A 22,706-nucleotide genomic window follows, 5' to 3' on the forward strand; every position below is an offset into this window, starting at 1 on the left:
TGCTAAGCTTGTTAATGAAGCGGTCGGTCCCCATGCTTTCTTCAGGCAGTCCCCTGTGCCTACTCTCCTCCTGGATCCTAATGCCAGCTTTGATGGTTGTCAGTGGACACTCAACCACTCAGTCTAGTTCTCTGTAGCTCTGCCTCTGCACACCCCACCCCGCTCCCTAGGATGATGGAGATACGATTGGGAGAACACCCAGGACTCTTACACTCTATTTAAAGTTCTGGCCTTGGGCTGGAGAGATGGCTCAGTGGTTAAGAGCACTGACTGTTCTTCCGAAGGTCCCGAGTTCAAATCCCAGCAACCACATGGCAGCTCACAACCATCCATAATGAGATCTGACACCCTCTTCTGGAGTGTCTGAAGACAGCAACAGTGTACTTATTATAATAAATAAATAAATCTTTTTAAAAAATTGTTAAACAATTGTTAAAGCCCTGGCCTCTGAAAAGACATGGCCATTAAGAAAACAGCCCCCTGGCTAGGCTCCACCCCTGCACTGCCATGTTCTGAGAGGAGGTTTAAATGCGGGGCAGACATGCATAGTCTCTGGGACGCTAGCTCTAGAGGGGACTGGTGGTTAAGAACTCTAGAAATCAGCCGTCCTAGGAAAGAGCCCCGAGCCAAGGGTCAGTGGAGAACTCCCTTAGCACGTGGTTGGGATACAACTGCATGGAGGAACAACTGCTCACTGGAAGCAGGCGTGGAGGCTAAAAGCGCACGCGCTCACATAACATAAAACGTCTCTGTGACGATGCTTAACTTAATCACTGCATAGTCATAGATGACACCAGAAAAAATGTCTCCAAACCAATAGTAGTAACTGCTACACAATAACAAAAATTTAAATCAGATTCCCAGCAATTAGGCCCCCACACGTTGAAGAAGGGACGGCCACGTGTTGGCTGCGAGCCTTAGTAGCAGTGCTCTGAGTGGGACCTGGCCCTGGTTGCTTTCCCCACTTGAGCTGCTTCCTCTCAGCTGCTGTTGGGTCACGTTTCCCCAATCATCTAGTTGCTTCTCCTCATATCTTCACTTTTTAAAAAAGACCTGTTTCATTTTTACTTATGTGAATCTGCGTATCCATGTACAGCTATCTGCAGAGGCAGGTGTTAGAGCCCTGGAGCCTTAGATGCAGGTGTTTACCAGGTACCAGGGAAGAAAATGTGGGACCGACCCCTGGAAGACCGGCCAGAACTCCTACCTTACTATCCATCTCTTCAGCTGCCCCCCCACACTCCCACACCTCCCTGTTCCCGTATCTTCATTTTGATGAGCTTTTGATCACAAGCAGGACCGTTATAGGAAATTTTAAGTCCTCAGTTTGTTTCCTGTACTGGCTTTACTTACACTTTTGAAGAATGAGGTATCGAGAAGGCATGAAGATTTCGGAGTTGTGCTATAATCACCATGAAACTTGAACTCTTTGTATCGTATCTGCCGAAAGAGACAAAGAATCAAACAGAGGAGTCACTGAGGAACCATAGAGGAACCACTGAGGAACCTCGGCCAGGACCCTCCCCTCCCTCCCCTCCCCCTCCTGCGTTACCTGAGTCCTATCTGCACCTGGGCAGTCTCCACAATGGTGACATCCTCTTCACTGTAGGGAACATCTTCCATTTCACCAGGCCTAGGAACCAGGAGCAGGTGGACAGTCGGTTAGCAGGGATACTTATGGCTACTCTGCCTTCCATTCGCGTGGAACTGACTCCTATGGAGCTACTGATGTAGGCAAGAATGTCTGACTCCAACTTCAAGTGTCTGGAATTCCTAAGCGTGAGAGAATATCCTACTACCTCAGGGGCTTGCAGACTCTCAAGGTACTTCAATGTGCCAACAGGCATTGGCCATCACCAGGTCAGCTGCCAACCCGGACACCCGTCTGCTTCCATGGCTGGTGGGGTGTTTCTGGCAGGGGACCGCTTCACCTCACAGTATGCATCAGTCTGCTGACAGGTGTGCAGGGACTCAGTGTGCCCCCCACCCCCCACTGGATCCTTACTGCTTCATGGAGGCTTCGTAGACCCCACTGTCTCCAGCCACCGACTCGTCAGAGGCAGCAGCGGACACCCGAGTGGTCTTGTCTCCTCGAAGATGGAGTCCTCTTCTTTTGGGTAACGACTTTTCCACATCTAAGGTTGAGAAAATGATAACATCATTAGTTTTTTGTTAGGAAAAGTGTAAAATACATACACAAGAAGTACAGTTTGCTTCTTAAAGATGAGAATATTACTTCCCATAGTCACAGATGGGGTGAGAGGAATGCTGGGATTTGGTTACTTGGGGAGAAAAACTGGTTTTGTTTCTGTCTAAAGAATGATTTAAAAAATATTTATTTTACGTGCTTTGCCGGCATTTATAGAAATACACCATGTGCATGCAGTACCCATGGTGGCAGTGGGTGGATAGTCGGGAGTTACTGGCGGTTGTGGCCACCATGTGGATTCTGGGAACTGAATTCCAGTTCTCTGCGAGAGCATCGACTGCTCTTAACCACTGAGGCAGCAGCTCTCCAGGCCCACCACTATTAGATACCAATAGAAGGCATGTTTATGTAAGCAAGTGTGCGCATGCGTGTGTATGATGCACTCGTGGAGGTCAGAGGAGAACTCCTGCCATCATGTGGGCCCTGGGGATGAAATTCAGACTGTCCGTCAGTCTGGGGTGCAGCTGCCTTAACCCCCTGACCATCTCACGGGTCTTTGCCCTACATTACTTTAAGGCAAGGGATATAGAATTCCCACTCTCCCAGCTTCTCTGCTTGGGCTTTCATCAGCCACTCCAACACTGGAAAGTGAGCGTGGCTCCCACCAAGCACTGGTGCTACTCTTTCTTCAACTACTGCAGCTATGAAAGAGTTTGCTCTCTACACTGACTGCTCCATCCGCGTTACTCTTCTATCAGAAACGAAAGAGAAAACATCTTTGACTTAGAGGAATTCTCACCAGCTAGCAATATCACTAAAAAACAAAACAACTTTTCTTTTCTTTTTTTTTTCTTGGTGCTACTGAATCTTTAGCAGCAGCTACCACTTAGAGCTTTTATCTCTAAACTCATATTCATACACCAGCATCCTGCAGGGTGCAAGGAGCACGCATTTAAAGCCCGCTCTATACTGTAATAAGCTGCAAGCCCGAGGAGTGACTTTCATCCTCCAGTGAGTGAGCCTAGGGGCCAGTGGCGTGCGTCCCGGCCCCCCTCTGAGTCGTGACTTTACATCCGTTAAGATGTTTAAGTTTTAAGGTTTCAGATTGCAGGATTGACTGCTGCATTCTCTCTCGTTTCTGCGGTGGGGATGCTTTTTCCTTGATGATGAAGTGCCTTCCCTTTGCCACCCCCTTGTGTGAGGGCTGAGGTGGCGGCATGATTTATTGATTCCCCGCAGGAATAACGGAGGCAGACTGAAAACTGACTCTGACAATGACAGAGACTGACTGTGGGAAGACTTCATGGTTATGCCACCTTGGTTTCTGTCATTCAGCAGGGATTGGTGCAGAGAAGCAAACAGGGACTCAGCTTCATGGCATAGGTCCTCAGAAAAAGGGTCCTTCCAAGCGCACCCTCCCTTTAAGAGGTGGGACGCTGCTCCTCGAATAGGCCATGCACTGGTGCTCTGATGTTAGCCTGGATGCTTGGACAGCATGCCTTCTGCTGTTTTCAGACAGGGAATGGGAAGCAAACCTCAAACAAAGCCCTCATGTGCACTTCTTCAAGTCTTGGGGTACAAGATGGAACCCAGGGCGACAGGTGTTGCAGGCAAGCACTCTGCCACTCAACTGGGGACTCAGGATCACTGTGAGGGACCTTGGGCTGAAGTTCTCGGGACTCTCCCCAAGTCTCAGCATCTCCCCTCAGGTACTGGGTTCTCCATGGTGACAGGATATTGAGAAATGTTGACTAGAGAATATTCCAAATATAAAAAGTGCAAAAATCAGTTGAAGATACTCAGAGAGTGTCAGGGCCTGAAAGGCAAAAAAGGCAAGAAGGACGGCATATCCACAGAGCGCTGGGCTTTTTCTTTTGTGCCCAACCTGCAGCGCTGTATGGGCAGTGCCGTGCACCTGTGTGCATGATTTCCACGCACTGAGTGTGTGTGTGTGCCAGGCAGGCTCCCTTGGCGTTAACCCCTTGAATTCTGTGAGGGTGACTGCAGAGGAGGAACGGGTCTTGAAGACAGGGGAGCATGCTCGCCAAAACAGCCCTGAGTATAGTGAAGAGTGTAGGCACAGGCACAGTGAGGCGTCCACTGCACGTCTTACACAGGCCCCCGGGAGGCCCCACAGTGGTTCTCTGATGTGAGAGCCGCTATGGACACCTCTCCCATGTGTTTACATGCAAGTGTGTGTGTGTGTGTGTGGTCTTTTACTTTATATAGGCATTTAAACTGTAGTGTTGGCACCTCTCTGAAAGAGGGCATGCAAATTATAAAAAGGTTTCCTCCATCCCAGGACACTAATGAGAACACAGAACTCCAGCAGTCAGTGTCAGAAAGCCCTACGCCAAGCTGTATGCATCTTTAAAGATGACAACCGGCCAATCAATTAATACATAGGATTCCAACACTTGTGCATACAAAGGAAAAAAAAATCTTCTTAAACCAGCAAGGACCAGGTTCTACAGAGGCCAAAGCACACTGACTGCACAGGACTGCCTGCAGGAGCAGAGAGTTCGCTTGCCTCAAGACCAACAGAGCGGACCATCAACAGAACACAGCATACAGTGAGGAAGGCCCTGCTCTGCCCATCTCCTCCAGAGCTGCAGTGGTGAGAGCCGCCAGCAGGTGGCAGAGCAACGCTGGACACTGAGTTGCAGCTGCTAAGGAACTTGGGCAGAAGAGGAGGCTGGCACACACCAAAACCTGTGTTTATATAGAATTCCCCGAGCAAGCTACACACTGAACCTTCGTGTTAATTAGCAAATATGCTAAATGACTTTGTTTTCATCTGTTTCGGGTCGATTTGAAAGAGAACGCCCTCGCCTCTTTGCTGTTTCTGAACCAGGATCCAGGTGGAAGGGTGGCCTGCTGACAAAACCCATCGTAGGCATCTCCCTCCCACAGAGCAGCCCTGGACCACAGAGCAGCGGAGTCTAGTAAAGAGGAAGGCAGTATGTTTTGAGTATGTACACGGATGTGTCTGTATGCACAGTCTGTAAACATGTGTGCTTGTATGTCTAGGTTGGCAGTTGACACCGGGTGTCTTCAGTAACTCTCCACCTTACTTTTGGGGAGTCTCATCGAGTGTGTGGGAGCTCTGCAGATCTGTCTGGCTTGGCCAGGAAGGCCTGGGGTGCCCCCACAACACACACACCTCTGCCTCCCTACCTGGGAAGACAGGAGTGAGTTGTTGCAGTTGCTTTTCTGTTGCTGATGAGGATCTGAACTGATCTTCATAGTTCATAGACTGCACCACCTCCTCGTGGTAGACAGGATGCCTAGCATGTGCAAGGCCCTGGGTTTGACACCCCAGTACCACTGAGCTAAATATATCCCCCTATCTGGAAAAGCAATTTATATTTGACAAAGGAAAAAAAGTCCAAGTATAGAATAAATACTCCTTAAAGGACACCGGGGAGAAAGAGGACCGTATACTTTCTTTATATGAAGAAGAGCAGTGCAATCCTTCCTAAAATGGCTTGGGGGTGGTGGCAAAGCGAGGGTCTGCACTTACCTGTTGCGCCCTCACACAGCAGCTCCCCAGGGCAATCGCTCAGGCCTTTATCCTCAAGGAGAGGTTGGGATGCTCCTCCCGAGTCTGAATCCAGCAAGGCCTGGTTTTCACCAAGGCCAACGTCAGCAAAGCGGCGACTCAGCTCGCAGTCCTCAAAGTCGGTAGGGAACTGGTGTGGAGAGGTGTCATGGGAGGACCCTGGAAATACGCTGTCCAGGACAAGAGGAGAGCCGGGAGGCGACAAGGAGGAGAGAGAGGACCTGGAGGACAGGGATGCCACTGACTTGGAGGCCTCCGTCAGTGGGGTTGTGTGGCTGCTGGCTGTCACTCCCACCCCACAGAGCCCACTCTGGCCGGGCTGGCTGGGGGACTTGACCACCTCATTTTCGTGGATGGTGGTGATGGGTCCGGAAGGAATGTAGCCACCCTTCTCTTGAAGAAGGAAGTCCAGTTTATACTGATAGTCTGTGTCCATCTGGTCGCCCTGGCTGCTGTAATAGAGTTCACTGGAACTGAGGGAGTTGAGTGACCCCCTGCTGGAGGTGTTCAGAGAGCCCCGACTGGAGGCCAGGGACCCTAGACTGCTCCCAGATGACATGGACAGTGTGCTGGAGGAGAGGCTGGAAACAGGAGAACAACACACTGTAAACTCTGCGTTCCACAACAAACACAGCTACAGGCCCCGGTGGCTCCCACAGCCCAGGCAGAGGACGTCTCTACTGGAACACAGACTTCCCTACCCACTCACTACTGTCACCAACCTGGCTCTCCACATACACCTCATCAATCACAGCTACCAGGAGTGGTGGCGCACGCCTTTAATCCTAGAACTTCAGAGGCAGACAGATATCTGAGTTCAAGGATAGCCTAGTCCACATAGCCAGCTCTAGGATAGCTACACAGAGAGTCTCTGTCTCAAAAATACATACATACATTAACTAGTCTTTTAAAAATTTAATGATCCAAGCGGGTAAAGCGGTGTACACCTTTAATCCCAACACTCAGGATTCAGAACCAGGTGGACCTCTGAGGTCAAGTTCAGCCTGGTCTACATATCCAGTTCAGGCCGAGCCAAGGCTTCACAGTAAGATTATCGTTCCCACTACCAATGATGCACCTTTTGCAAAATTTAAATTTAAAAAAAAAATCAAATGCCTTGCAGAGTCATCCACAGCCACTTCATACTTCATACAGGGCAGCTTCTGTCGCTAAGGAGAAAGGCTTCCTATGAAGGCCACCGAGCCCCAGCTCACCAGGAATGCCAGGGTGACATGCTAAGCCGTGCCAGAAAGTCACATCAGCGATTTCACAGGGACCTTCCAGCTCGTCGGTAACAGGTGGGATAACGGCTGTGATAAGGTATTTTCTCAAGTCTTGAGTGACAGATAAAGTCAACCCTCTTTCTGTGGGGTATTTCAAAATGCATCCTAAATATAAACAAGGATTTTGGAGGGGAAAATGTACTTCTGCATTTGGTACTTCAGACATTAATTGAGTGAGGGTAACTGACTTGTTCACTTTTAAGCAGCTAAAAACCAACTAAAGAGGACCAGGCCGTGCCTGGACGCTGTGGGAAACAGTTCCCTTGAAGAACATAGCTAGCTTACCTTTGAAGTTGCGAGTACAAGGAAGTAGTTAACTTAGTAGTTTCTTCAAGTTTCTGTAGCAGCTCTTTTCTTTTCTCTTCCAATTTCAATCTAGGGGAAAAAAAGAGAAACAACAGAAGACATTAATTTTCAAATGAAAGTGTAAAAACCCAAATTAACAACAGAAAACCTGATTATCCCAGAATCACGTGTAAGAAGGGAGCACTGGCTGGTTTTGTGTGTCACTTGACACAGCTGGAGTTATCACAGAGAAAGGAGCTTCAGCTGGGGAAATGCCCCATTGAGATCCAGCTGTAAGGCATTTTCTCAATTAGTGATCAAGGGGGAAAGGCCCCTTGTGGGTGGTGCCATCTTTGGGCTGGTAGTCTTGGGTTCTATAAGAGAGCAGGCTGAGCAAGCCAGGGGAGGCAAGCCAGTAAAGAACATCTCCCCATGGCCTCTGCATCAGCTCCTGCTTCCTGACCTGCTTGAGTTCCAGTCCTAACTTCCTTGGTGATGAACAGCAGTATGGAAGTGTAAGCCGAATAAACCCTTTCCTCCCCAACTTGCTTCTTGGTCATGATGCTTTGTCCAGGAATATAAATTCTGACTAAGACAAAGGGGATGTCTGTTTGACCTTGGTAAAGAGAAAACAGAATAACCAAGAGAGAAGGAACCAAACAAGGTTACAGCCATGATAAATAAACTAACTGGGGGTTACGTCCAGTCCCAGAGCTTGGAAAACTCAGTCTTGGAGAAATGGCAAAGGGGTTACAGCAGCGGCACCAAGCCCAGCAAAAGCCCAGCAAAGACTGCAGGATCTTACGGGACTGCAGGCTGACTTGTCACCTAGAAACCATTGGGCAGCAATTTGGAAATGCAAAAGGCCACCTTAGGTACTGAATTCATTGAGTGCTGCTATAAAATAGCGCCTACAGTGCTCAGTTCCTGGGACTTTTAGCTGACAGAGGCCGTTCCACAGGGCGCTCTGGGCCCAATCCTGTCTTATCTCTTGGAGCACATTACCGTACAGGTAGAGCACTGTACAATTTTATCTCGAAACAAACTCATTTCAAAAGAGGTCAGGCATCGAAAGAAAATGCACAAGTTGAATCAGCGGGGACTTGAGACTTCATCCAAGGAAGGCAGTGCCTTGATCCTGCTCTGGGATACCCAGCTTGTGAGCCCAGGACCCTCTGGCAAGCTGCTGGCTAGAGGGGCTCGCCTTCCCTCCTGCGTGTACCTGACAAAAGGTAAAGGGATCAAAGGGACTAAGGCATGGGACAGTGCTCTACAGGCCACAGAACAATCACACTAGCTCACAGCCCTGCAAGGTCGGGCTATACACAATTAGGTTTGGAGAAAAAAAATAAAACCTACCCAATTTCATCTTATTTATAGGTACCTATTCCTTTGATTGTCTACAACACAACTTCTATTATATCTTACAATTAAAAAGTAATTCTTAACCCTGTCTCGAAAAAAACAAAAAAAAAGTAATTTTTGCCATTTTCTGTAACACTGTTGTGATCAATTCTTTCACAATTGCATTTTAAAGAACAGCTACTTTTTGAAATCTCTTAGACAAATCTATTCAATCAGGAAGAAAAATTAATGCAAAGAAGAACTGAGTCAGAAGACATGATGGTCTGGAGGAAGCCCCAAACACTGCCAATATATATATATATATATATATATATCCTACATATCAGATTTCTTAATGCACAGGGCTTTTCTCCCGTTCTCCAGGCCGTGATCTTGCTCAGCAGCTCCTGTGTCAGCTCCTGTAGGCTGCTCTCAGCTACCAGGCTGGGCTTTGGGCTCATGTGAGTGAGTGAGGGGGGGGGGGGGTGAGTGTCTGTGTGTGTGGTATGTAGGCCAGAGGTTGATGTTGATGTCTGGTATCCTTGGAGATCATTTTCTACCGTATTCATTTTCACTGTTTTATGTGGATGGCTGTTTTGTCTCTGTGTAGGTTTGTGTACCACATGCATGCATAGCCTGCAGAGGACAGAAGAGGGTCCTCTTCCTCTACATAAACTTCTTGCTGGAGTCACTAGAGGGACGATAGAGGAACCCTAAAAAGCCACAGAAACTTAGTAGGGCAGCAGTTTCTGCCCTTCATGTCGTCATCAAGCTTCTCCGCCGAGGGCACCTGGGCTGCAGGTCTTCTTCAGACTCTGAAGTGTCCTTCCTCCCAGGGGACTATGACTGCAGTCCTCTTTCTGCACTCGGCTGTCTGAGCTCCTTACCAGCCCTGTCCTTCTGGTGTCTTCATCCAGAAAGGGACTTTTCACTCCTGCCCCTAAAAGAGCCTCCCCTACACACCCTGTTTCTCTTCCTTGCCCTGGGCGGCCTATCAGGCCATCACCTCTTCCTGCCTCTACTTTAGCACCAGAGGGAGATGGGCACTGCCTCCCGTGAACTCACAACTCTGCACCTGGGAAAGCATCCGAGCCAACGACCCAGTAAGACTAGTCTCTTTTCCATTCAAAAATTAAATTAAATAAATGGCACTCACACACATCCCTGCCCACTTGTTTTAAATAATCTTCAGATGCCTTAGCAACATTTAAGTAATCCAGGCACATCGGACGATTCTAGGTAAGCACCTGGAATTTGTGGGAAGCAGCAAAAATCTGTCAGCAGCAGGAAACCACAGCTTAAGGAATGCTGTGGGCGAGCTTACATACAGGAAACTGAAAGGGAGAACAGTTCTCCCTTGCCCCATGCGCTCCCACAATGAATCTGGCTTGTGCAGATGCTCTTAATCGCCACTAGAGGGCGATCTCAGCCACAGCCGCCGGGTGTACACTGCAGGTGTTACACTGGCCACAGAAATCAGGATCAGGATACACAGGATGGCTGAGAACTGAGTTTAGTGTCTTGAGAGCTCAGTTTGAACCACCCCTACTCCTGAAATAATGAAGAAGCCACAACAGAATGGAAAACAGGAAAGCTTAAGGCAAGGCAGCAAGGAGCGTTCTTTGGTGGCCACATGGGCAGCAGGAAGAAACGGAGGGTCTGGTGTTGCCGATGTACTTGATGATGACGCTATGTGAACTCTCCTTTCAGGGTGTTCCTGGACACCACCTGCCCGCTCCGACACTGAGGAGGTGTAGCTCAGAGACGAGGTCTCTGAATCAGGTTCAAGGACAGGTTGGGGACAAGCAGCAATAGAGTAAGTGTGTAGAGTGGTACAGAGCAATGACACCAGGGCACAGAGTGTGAGCTCAGCCAGAGTAGCAACAGCAGCATTAGCAGCTAGAGCCAAGCCCTGTGGTGCTGCATCTGCCTGGGAGTGAAGGGCCTGCCTGCTCCAGTGCTTGCTGTAGCAGGAGGCTCTGATCTTTAGGATACGAGGGGAGGAGCCATGAGAAAAACCAAACAAGCAAAATCAGAGATCCACTCTGTGGCACAGAGATGGGGATCTGTCCTTGACCACAGGTACTGAAAGGACATTTGTATGTACTTATTTACTTAGTGTGGAAGTGGCTTGCCATCCAAAGGACCCAAAGTCTGCACAGTACACAAATGATAAACACATCTCTTTCGGGCACTGTTCAGTCTACAGCAGACACACTGTGCAGCTAACTACGCTGCCTATTGCCCACATGGCACAAACCCCATGGCTGCTTCTCACTAAATATTATCATTATTTTATGTAAGGGCTATGTAGCGTCTGCTTCTGAGGAGTCCCAACCTGACACTAGAGATGTGACAGTCACTATGTAGAAGCCACTGAGGAGCAAACCATCCCCAGTACAAGCGTCAAGCATGCTGCCACGCCTGTAAAGGCTGCTAAGATGAGCTCTCCCCGCACACAGCCAAGGAGGAGCAGAGGGCTTTCCGGGCTCACCTGCTACAGAGGACAGCAGAGAGACAGCCTTGCATGGAAGATGTGCACGGCTACTCTAGAGTCTCCACGGCCTTAGCTCTATAACCAAAGACTCAACAAGCCCGGATCAAGGTGCTCAGGGAAGACCCTGGGTTTGTGCTGATCACGTGACCTTTAGCATCACAGAACGGCAGCGTTTCTTGAGCACGTGCACTGTGTTGGGAATCCTATGCAATCTAGAAAGTAGTCATGCTTCTGAGAGGACACATGCACCTTTTGTTAACACTACACAGTCTATTCGGAGCAGTTATGACTGTGTATCAGGGAGGGTCCTGGAACCAGCCCTTGGGACATCAAGGGGACAAGGCATGGCATTGAGTAAGTGTTGAGCAGTGTAAATGCACCAGCCTCTTACACAGCGAGCTCACCAACGCTGCCCGCTTCCTTCCACCCACTGATGAATCTCCAAACGAAAACCAGAGTGTTCTTCCTTTTGTGCCTGTTGGTGCTTGCTACCCCGACCATCCTCACACCTTAAGCTAAAACTCTGATCAGCACTAGGCAGAGAAAGCAGAGGAGGGGGGCGGGGACAACAGTGAGAACTCAGCTGAACAGGTGCAGTTGTCAGAGGATTTGCTCTGGGGACCTGCTTGTGCTCCCTAAAACCAGGATGCTGCAGCCAAACCGTGTCTCCATCAACATGACTCCCCAAATGGCGAAACTCAAATTGTTCACCCAATCAGTTATGGCAGCTTTTTGCTCCCCACCCCACTGTCAAAATGTTTTGACGTTTAAATCTAGGTATTTATTGAGAAATGGAAATTAAAAGTAAAGAGGCCAAGAATTCAGAAAGGTTCTGGGTGGATGTTTGAACGTATCTCCAGGTCTCTTGAGACACATGTGGGTTTGCTCTGGGGCAGACACTGCTCCTCCCGAGCCATCTGTGACGAGCACTGATCTGAAGGGCCAGTTTGTCACCAAACAGGCACCCTGGCATAGCGGCAGCAGTGTGGGCTCAGGGCTCTGCCACAGGTATAAGGGACTCCAGAGTCCTGCCCATCTGCCGGCGGGACTGGATAGTTTAGAATAAGTAACTCTTACACCTTCCCTCAGAAAGATAAAAAAAACTGCTCATAATGATTACCTCTGCCTCAGAAGCAGGCTTCAACTGACAAGCCACGTGCAAGAGACATCTTGTGACTGATTAAGATATCAAAGAGAGCACGCAGTCTTTTCCTTTCCTTGTGAAATTAAAAGCAATAAACATTTGACTTCTTGTGAGTGTAGAAAGAGATCAGGAAGGCTCACTTCTGCAACAGTCTAGGTCGACATCATCAGAAAGCAGCAGTTTATGGCTATTGTTATCAGACTCGCTCAATGGTGCACCGCATTCCTGATTTTATGTCAACATTCCTTAGGTATTCGACATCTGTCACGAGCTTTTCACATTCCAAACAGACACAGAGGAACCAATACTTGGGGCATAGGAGGGTGTGCTTCACTGCTCTAAAGACATTTCTCTTGCGTGAGTCTACTAACAACAAAAGCTATTTAGAGTCCCAAACCTGGGGGTCTGTCACCAGTAAGGCACAACCACAGGTCTAAGTCACCCTGTTCCCAGAAGAAAACAAACCTCTCGGTTAGAGCCCTGCTGGGTGAGCCCCGGGCGGCCATCAGCTCTTCCTCCAGGTGCTGGCGCTCGGCTTCCAGGCGCTCCAGCTCCTCCTGCGAGCGCTTCTGCGGGGTGATAAACTGCAACTCCTTCAGAAGTTCTTCTTTCTCATTAATCAGCATCAACTTCTCCTTCTCGATGTCCAGGGCCCCAGGCCAGGCCTCACCATCCAACTTTGACAGTTCAATTTTCAAGTTAGCCATGCTAAAGGACAGAGAAGACACAAGCATTCAGGAATCCCACGAAGGGAGACGCCAAGCCTAGGCTTGTCTGGATGCAACGGCAATCTATGGATTCCCCCGAGATGCGGTGTGTGTAACAGGCACACACTCCACATCAGATGAACAGACACATCTAAAGCAGAGGGCACCAGGTGGGCATTCCTGGTGTGTGGAGTGATGGGAGGGTACCCACAAGCTCCCACAGAGAAGTACACTGAATGCTAGGGTGCCCCAAAAATGCTACTGAAAATCAGTTTTCTTCCCGAGAAACCGCACTTCCCAGAGAAGTGGGTGGACACTGGAGTATTAGGAGATCACAGAAGGAAGACATGATAGGGTGGAGCCTCGGTCAACTCATATTAAAGCAAAATCAGTTCATTAAGGATCCACATCCCCAAGGCTAATGGTGTCTCCCAGCCTCCCTTTCCTCAGGCCTCACCCTGGGAAATCTCCCTCCACGGGGCCCGGTAATCACTAACTACAGAATAATCTCTCCCGTCTCGGGGTCTATGGCTTCTGACCTATGCTCCCCTGTACTGGTTGTTTGGCTTCATGGACCTTAACCAGTGACTCAAAGGTGGCTGGTGTGGCAGCCACAGAGTGGAGAGGAATGGACGGAGGAAGACGAGGGAAAGTGCCACAGCAGAGCGTCCGGTGCCACAGTTCTGCCGGCTCCCAGCTTCCCTGTGTCTAGAATACAGTCGTGGACGGCCAAGGTTATGGAACTCCCAGCTCAGCACAAGCTCTGGAATGGACGGCTCACCCTGCAGCAATGTGAAGCCATCAGGACTTCCCACAAGATGGAAGCTGGAGGCTCCTTGGCCAGAAGGGGCAAGATCCAGATGGCCTATGGCCACGGCTGGTACCGACACTGACATCAGAGTCCTACATAAACCACAGATGGTTGCTTGGGCTACTGGGCAGCATATATCACATATGAAAAAGAGAAAGGGGATTTGTTCTTCCTATTTTGAAGAAACTATACAGAAAAGGAAGAACTATTATGGAAAACACCTGGAGACAAGGCTGTGTGGTAGGGCCGCACCGTGTGCCATCGGTCAGTCTCTTCCTGTGGGTTTTAAAGACAACAAAGCTGTCCTAGATGGTACATGGCAAGTGTGTGCGTCTCTCCCCCTACTGTCTGCTTACGACAGATATAGTAGCATCAGCTATTCTTCAGCCTTAACCACGAAACCATAAACAACTGTCTCAACGCACTGGAAAATTAATCATCAAATTGCTAAATGAGCATGATATTATTAGCTTCATTGAGCATCTAAAACAAAAGCTGCAGGAGAACTCGGGCTCAGGGAAGAGCAGCTCAGAGCCTCCCTTGTTAACAACCTAGGAGGGAATGCGTTCTCAACACAGCAAAAATCCCTTGTGGGTTCCCTTCTGCTCAGCATCACCAGTAACCCTTAAACCAATTCCAAATAACACCAGTGCAGCCAAGTGGCAGAGAAGTAATGACCTAAGGTTAGATGTAATCAAAGCAGCCATTTGAGCTGGGAGTGACAGCACAGCAGAGGGAGAAAGGTGTCACTTACTCAAGGGCATACGAGTAGGCAGACATTGGACTATAATTTGAAAAGAGTGCACAGATCTGATGGGGAGAGTGTGCAGGGACTTCCAGGACCTAGGAAGGGAAATGTTACCTAAGTTCTGGAGGTAAGGGACTGTGACAGCCAGTTACTCTAGAGATCACTCAAGGTGTCCCAAAGACTTGACCTTGTTGTCTTTGGGACACCTTCAGTTATGGCCATTAGCCTTCAGAAAACCAGGCATAAAGCTTGGGCTTTGTCCATGGCACAACCAAAGATTTCTGGCCACTAGAGGGTTGGACTGCTCACAGCGTGAGCACCTTTGAACATGCCACCCAGGAACAGGAAGAGCAGTCAGGTCACTGGGCCTCCACACCAAACTTCAGCCCTCATAACCTACTGAAGACAGACCCCCCCCCTCCCACACCCCCAACACCAGTTCCATTCCTGGAAAGGAGATAGCCTAATATAAAAACCTTTCCTACCCTCAAGACATTTAAAATCTGTCAGGGGAAGTTTAAAGAGACATTAAAGTTCGCTGAGCTAAATGCTACTCAGAATGACCAAGGGACTTGTTCAAGGCCATGCGGTTAATCATGTGTGGAATGAAGCCTGGGTTTCTGTTCAGTACATTGAAGACCCAAGTACTGTCTGAAACTCTGGCTGACACAGAGGCAAATACCGTAGTAATATTCATCTCACTTTTCGAGAGCCAGATAACCTCTAAGACCTATGGTCAATTGCTTTAAAAGTCCATCGTCTCTAGTGACAAGGGACACGTCTGAACAGGTGATGGTACTTATGGCAGAAGACACAGCACTCCGAGAGGAGAAATGGATTGAGGCCTCACTCTCCTGTGTGTGTGATGATGTAGTAGTTCCTAACGCCTCCCAAGATGAATCCATGTTTAGGCTCTTAGAAGAAGAATAAAATCAATTATATCAGAATGGCCTCCACCTCAGAAACAAGTGGGGTGTGCTATAGTCTGTAATACTCTGAGTATCCACCTGCTTATATTAGGGTCCTGTGGTACCCTAGCAGAGTCAAGGAATTAACCAGACAGGAGCACGAGGGTTAGTAAGAGCTGATGAGGGTCAGTAGAGATTCCCTCCTCTTTCCCTGGCCTGTCAGAGGGGACAGACACACAATGCAGTGCCCTCCAGGAGGCAGCAGGAAGCCTTCAGAGCAAAGCTTCTGAGAGCTAAGTCCCCAGGAGAGGCACGGGGCAGGCCACTGCACAGGGTTTCAGTCTGACGAACCAACCATCCCCCTTCCAATTGGAAATATTGTACAATCTAAAAACTTTTCTCCCAGAAGGAAGAGGAAACATTTATCCCCACATTTCTCCTTAAATTCTCCTGATTTGGGCATAGTGGTGCACACCTTTAATCCCAGTGCTTGGCAGAGGCAGAGGCAGAGGCGGCTCTGAGTTCGAAGCCAGCCTGGTCTAAAGAGCAAGTTCCAGGGTGATCGGGGTACACAGAGAAACCCTGTCTTAAAAACACAATAAATAGATATTAAAAATTAAAAATAAAATAAAATTCTCCTTATTCTTCAACTCTGCAGGAAGGGAAGAGGAAGCTGGAAGCAACCTTTACAGGTTAAAGCACCAAGGGCACGAGAGTTGGTGAGCATGGAAGGCAGTGACCACACATCTGTCACATGTCACCACAGTGGCCACACATCTGTCACATGTCACCACAGTGGCCACACATCTGTCACATGTCACCACAGTGGCAGAACTTAATCCTGGAAAAGCCTCAGAGTTCTCAACCGCAGGAGACAGCTGATCCCTCACCTTCTTTTGGCTTCTTCATACTGGAGACTCAGTCTGACCTTTTCAGCTAAATTTGATCTGCTTCGAACCCCAATCTAGTAAAAACAGAAGGAGAGAAAGTCAATTAACTCCGCTAAGGAATGAAGTAAACTGCTTTTGTTTCTAAGAGGCACAAGTAATTGAAAAGTTTGAGAAAATGGCTGTGGAGTGGGGCCACCCCAGTTAGAAAGCAGTTCCTCAGGGGGCGAGAGGCTCGTCTGCTCCGTGAAGACTTCAGCACCACCTTCCTTCCCCACAGTGTAAATGCAAGACAGAAATATCAGGGAAATGTGTCTGGTATCTGAGAGTTTATGAAGGGTATACAGGTCAATGAAACTGACGAAACAGAACAGATTTCTTTACCAAAATTTCCATTATTTAACTCATAACTACACAAAATGTAAACTAAAGAACTCGAGGGGCTAATGTTCACACGAAGAGTCCTGCAGCCACCTGCTTCATGTCTCACACACACGCATCTAAAAGGCAGAAGTACTTGGAAATAAATTTTCACGAAGGCGGGGGAGGGGGGATGATACCCAGATCACAGTAAATATTTCTCAAACATCAGAGATAATTCTCGAATACTTAATCAACACCAAATTTATAAAAACAACTTCTTAAGGCAAACCCACCATGCATAGGGTTGTGTGTGCCCTGTGTGTGCCGTGTGTGTGTGTGCCGTGTGTGTGTGTGTGTGTGTGTGTGTGTGTGTATTAGATTCCTGGGGCTGGAGTCGGAGGTGGTGGTGGTGAGCTGTCTGACATGGGTGCTGGGACCTGCAGGCAGAACAAACACCTCTTACAGGCTGCACCGCTCTCCAGCCCCTCCTGGCTAGCTTTAACCTTTTCTGCTTCTTATTTCCCTAGTGTTCATGTGAAGTGACTCCAGTTAAATGTGGTTTTAGTTCTAGCTTTTCAGTAGCATCTACCTGTAAATGCAGCCAGAGAAAGCTCCAACTACATGCCCTTGGAACTTTCACAGGAAAAGACGAAGCTGTGACTTTTAACATGCATCTGCAGAGTGGAGCATGCTCTAGCTCCTGCTCCAGCCATGAGCCCCACCCCCGTCACTATCAACCCCCACCACCTACCCTACACCACCTCACCCCCCACCCCATCACTACCAACGCCCGACCCACCTGCCCACACCGCCTAACCCATCCCCCACTCCCACCCTTCCACCCCCTCCACCCCGTCCTCCCTTGGGGCATCAGGGACAGCACTGGGGCAGCCGATGCCCTCTGACTACTTACATCTCCAGAAATGCTTGTCTGTGACCCAGCGTCAAGGGTCTGTCTGGACAGAGAGAGATGAGAATTCACAGGACTAGATCTCAGATCTGGCTCGGAACTGCCCATGTTTTGATCCAAATGAAATCGCTCCTGCAGCTTAGCAAGACTCTGTCAAAAAGCACACAGCACCTTCTAAGTATAAAGGCAGCGGGCAGCCCGTTTCCAGTGTCACTGAATGGCAGCAGCCGTCCTGATGACAGCAGTGACTTTATAAGTTTTGCACAAGCACATGATTTTGGCAGTATATGAGAGCTGATTCAGGAGATGGCCTCCCTTCTCCTGTGGATGCTAGACTCTAGCTTTGTTTTTATTTACTGTATGTGCATTTTTGTGCACGTGTGCACGAGCCACATATATGCAAGTGCCTATGGAGGCCACAAGAAGATGTCTGATCTGAAAGTGGACGGACCTCTGCAAGAGCAGCCAGAACTCAACCGCCCAACTCTCTCTAGTCTTTGGCCTTGAATGTAATGCAGTATGTTCGATTCTTATTTTTCAACACTTCCTTAAGTGACCCTTATTCACTAGGGATCTCTATAGTTTGCATATGGTCCATATGTATTCCCTGCACTCTCAATGTGATGACTGATGCTCAGAGGTGGCAGCACCTGGGAGAGAAGGGGTCAGTACAATATGAGAACAGCTCTGAAAAGACCACGATTCATTCCCAACTGAGCACAGCGGCACTTAGAGCACAGGTTGGTCTCTAAACTGCTCTGGCTTCCTGTCTTGCCACCAATCTCTTCAAGGCACAATCCTGTCACTGTGACATGAGCCACTTGAGGATTTTACAAAAGGACTGAAAAGGAAGTAGGGCCAGGCATTCTTGAACTTTCAGTCTCCGAATCTGTAGGTTAAACAAGCCTTTTTTCTTTATAAAGTAGCTAGCTAGCTTCAGGTGTTTTGCTACAACAGAGAACAGACTAATACAGAACTACTCAACATTATAGAAATCATGGAGTCATTCAATGCTTATAATGTAGTCTCTCATTTTAGATCTACAGTAAGACATTCTCATTTGGAAAGGGCTACAGTTATACATACTACTTTATATCTAGACAAGACCCAAGAGATGACTCCGTTTACATTAATATTACAGAATAGGAAATGGAGCCCAGTTGTGAATGAGTAGCCTAGCCTCATCTGAGTCCATCTATATGCCGACTGCACGCCCCTGTCTGTGGAGATGACTGACAGCTGATAGCAAGGTGAGTAACAAACAAGTGTATGTGTGCCTTTGGTGGCTGCCAGGCCACACACGGGGTTAATTTTAGAGGGAGGGCATGCACAAATCACGCACTAGAAAGAAAATCTAATCCAAGTTGCTTTTTAAAGCCCTAAAGTAGCACTAAGTTTAAGAACAAAAACTAAAAACCCATAACTGTTAACAAGGCGCTATTTAACCTGATGGTTAGGATTTCCACCCTAGGAGCACAGATGTCAGAGGCCCGACATGCACATTTGCAGTCTCAGGCATGCCAAGGAGAGTAGGCTTGGCTTCAGAAGGACATAAGACTGAAAGAGGGAAGGAAGGAAGGAAGGAAGAGGGGTTGGGGAGGGAGGAAAGGAGGAAAATACCTGAGATCCAATATTTAATTTTCTCCTTTCACAAGAACAAACACACTACATATACACACATACACTCATGTGATAAAACTGGAAGAGACACATCACATTACACAGACCAGAAAAGAACAAAGAAACATTTTGGTGAATGTGGGCAAGTCTTTTCTGTTTCTCTTTAAATGGAAATGATCAGTAATTGTTTTGTCTTAGCTGTGATGATGACACAGTTAATCCATTTGGTAGCTTGTGACTAATATGTTTCAAAGAAATAGAAGATAGTGGAAAATAAACTTGGAGCATATTGCCAGTATGAAGAGAAGGAATATTACTGTGGAATTGGTTTTGAGTGGCTGTGTGTTTATCTTTAGCTGTACATAATTGTGTTAGTGGATTTGTATGTAAAATATTTGCCATTGTGCTCAAATAGGTTTTGAAGTCAGCCAACACCTGATCTCTCTTCTAGCTCTACTGCTGATCTCTGCAACTGCTAATTACTCTATGTACTTTAGTAGCCAAAAGAATTCAACCTGACCTGGAGACAAGACCAAAGCACTCAGGAGAAACAAGAGCAGCCCTAACTCAATCTACTACAGGCTTCCGTATGACTGTGCCCAGGTTCAGGGACACAACTACCCTGTGCATTTCAGAAATGACCAATTTAGTCAGCAGGACACTTGTGGACAACAATGAGATCTGAGTAACGTCTGCATGCGCTACAGATGTGTGTAAGGCTGTCATCTACCTGTTTATAAACCACCACACACCGAGGCTTCCTGGGCTCATACCTCCATGTCACTGCATCCGGGCTCTGTGGTTTGAGAAACTCACTAGGTTTCCTACGCTGTGGTCCGTGGACTATAGCCAGGGCCGTGCTGCCTCGATGTCCCTCAGTGTTAGTAAGGATTAAGGGCCCTGCATGAGGGAGGCACTCGGCAAGGACCTGGTTAGCCACACTCCCAAGGATCTGTCCTGGACACCACTGTCTTTTCCATCAGATCACTTCTTGCAGGTTATTGTGAAACTCCAAAACTGAAAAGTCACATGGATATAAGAGTATTTTTCTTATGCAGCAAACAACTGGAAAGCAACACGCAGAAGTTGAATGCCACATTTAAATGGAGAGGTTGTGTTACGAACACAAGAATCATTGCTGGCTCAACCACTACTCAAAGATGCAGACTACAGCTGACCACATGAAGATGAGCTCCCAACTTCTTCATGTTTTTCACAATAATAGGGAATTGGAAAGGGAGAGAAAGGTCAGTAAGACACGGACAGCAGTGGCTCTGCCAGGCACAGGCCCTGGAGCGCTCACCACCCGCAGCTGCTCTGTCTTGTCTGCACAGAGGATGATCTGAGGGGTAAGACCTGCAGGCTGGAAACTGCAGCAAGGGCGGGGGATCAACTAGCACCGCTCCTGGAGGTGACTGTGGTTGTCCCGTGGCTGGGTCAATATCCCCCACCCCAGGAGACATAGCTATCACCTACTGGTGATGACAATACACTTCCATGTACCCTGGGTGGGGTCACTGTGAAGGGCACCCAAGTCTAGATCACACCAGAAGTTTCTAATGCACTTAGGAGGAGCAGGGCTCTTCCTCCAGGCTCCAGGCTCCCTGCACTCTACTTAGTCTGAAAGGACACCTGAGCCTTCACAAAGGACAGCAGAAGCTGGGAACCAACTCATTCTCCATGGATTCCTCAGCACCTGTAACTGTCCAGCAGGCATGATCGGCGGCATGAGTGGGGAACTCCAGACATGACAGACACAGATGCCCCATGCCATACCTGCATCAGGTCTTGCTTTTCTTTTTCTCCTGAACTGATGGCCTTTCTGATAGACTTCAGTTCTGTCAGGATGGCTTTGGCTTCATTAAGTTCATACCCACTCTGGCCTCCGGACATCTTCTCATCAATTCTATGAAGAGAGGAAGAGAGAGGGAAAAGAAATCAACAAGACAGGTGCAGAGGAGCCGCTGGTTCGGGGTGCCCTCCTGAGAAGACGACTTTACATTATTGCTCTCACACACCACCACACAGATTGAGCGCTCTCCCTTGCCCTTGGGTTCATCTTCTCCGTCCACTACATCCTACCTTCGTCCCTTCCTGACCACTTTCAAGCACAAACACATTTTGGGCTGCTCCTGATGCTAGCAGAATGAAGTCGTTACCACACTCAGCCTTATCTCTATACCAAGAAAGAAAGCTGGCAGGGACAACACTGTAGCAACAGAAGCCCCACACTGCTGGCGAGCAGGGCAGGGCAGAGCGGAGTGCAGGCAGCACCGTGAGCCTCCAGTAAGCACTCGACAAATGCTTATTTGGACTAGTGAATCTCTTACAATATTTGGATTATGTGGTCTCTTATTTCTGTCAAATACATGAAAATTATCTATTAAAGCCATAAACTGAGGTAGAATGTCTTGCCTGGCTGAGTTTGAATTTAGGAAAGACAGACGGACAGGACTGATGCGCTTCTTTGCCAGTGTGCACTGTGTACACGGCTCTTCAGTGAGTTAATCTGTCCCAGGTCCCCATAGATGTCCCTATTTTACATCATTGTGATTGCTGGCTGGAGGATTGAAGAATCGCTTTTGAAGAGCTCAACCCCACTTGCTACATCTTTTAAAGAATGTGTTGGGTGCTCTGTATCCATTTCTCTAGGGTTAGGATCCTGCCCAGGGTTCCTCACAGACAACGCCTCTGCCCCACCGTCAGCCTTCAGCTCGGCACAGCCTCTTCAGACCTGCTTTAGGGCTGAGAAACAGAGCCTCCAGAGAAATGGCAGCCACTGAATGGGAAGAAATGGACTCTGAACCCATCTGGTTTAGGCCACTTAATAATTAATATGCACTTTCAACGTGAAAGGAGCAATCTGAATAAAACCCAATGCCATATTAATCACTTTGCCAAACAAAGTTAACTCAAACAAGTACAGTTGAGAGATAATGCATTTCCCCGAGTATGAATTCAGTAAATATTGTTTGCTACTGAACAAGCAATGAAGCCTCTAAAAGCCCAACAAAATCAACTTGATTATCAGGTCATCTGATAATAAAGTACAGACAAAAAAGTCACAGAATTAAGCACACACACACAGAGTACGAACAGGGCCTTGGTGACCCCATTGTCACTTTTCCCGAATGAAGAACTGAAGTCAGAAAGCTTCTGCAAACGTGACTCTTCAGCCACACACCGGCTAGTCGCGTGGCTGCTTGAAACTCCTGGACCCTGGCTGAGGAATGCTATGAACACAAGTCTAGAATATTCACTTATCTGTGAAGGGATTTATCAAAGTAATCTTTGGACCCTCCAGGAATTTTATACCAACTTAGTCCAAGGCAAAGGCTCACTAAGCAAAAGAAATGCCATTTGCAAGTAAGTGTTGTCTTGGCATTTACAGGCAGGGCACTTTATAAGCTACAAGCAAGCAAACAAAGACTGGAGACAAACTGGGATTTTCTGAAACCATGAGCATATAACAGAAAGCACGCCCAAAG

General features: G+C 48.1%; 1 protein-coding gene across 1 annotated transcript in view; it reads right to left on the reverse strand.

Annotated features, from left to right (window-relative positions):
* Wwc2 (WW, C2 and coiled-coil domain containing 2) overlaps nt 1–22,706 on the reverse strand; it is a 164,463-nt gene that overhangs the window by 36,418 nt on the left and 105,339 nt on the right. Inside the window, exons 6-14 of the mRNA NM_133791.5 lie at nt 20,995–21,124; nt 17,602–17,748; nt 16,329–16,402; nt 12,730–12,972; nt 7,280–7,369; nt 5,673–6,292; nt 2,006–2,135; nt 1,553–1,633; nt 1,354–1,440 (exon numbers count right to left, since the gene is read on the reverse strand). Of these exons, the coding sequence (NP_598552.2) occupies nt 1,354–1,440; nt 1,553–1,633; nt 2,006–2,135; nt 5,673–6,292; nt 7,280–7,369; nt 12,730–12,972; nt 16,329–16,402; nt 17,602–17,748; nt 20,995–21,124 (1,602 nt within the window). The remainder of the gene's footprint in view (nt 1–1,353; nt 1,441–1,552; nt 1,634–2,005; nt 2,136–5,672; nt 6,293–7,279; nt 7,370–12,729; nt 12,973–16,328; nt 16,403–17,601; nt 17,749–20,994; nt 21,125–22,706) is intronic.

This window comes from Mus musculus, chromosome 8, assembly GCF_000001635.26.
Source record: "Mus musculus strain C57BL/6J chromosome 8, GRCm38.p6 C57BL/6J".
NCBI lineage: Eukaryota > Metazoa > Chordata > Mammalia > Rodentia > Muridae > Mus > Mus musculus.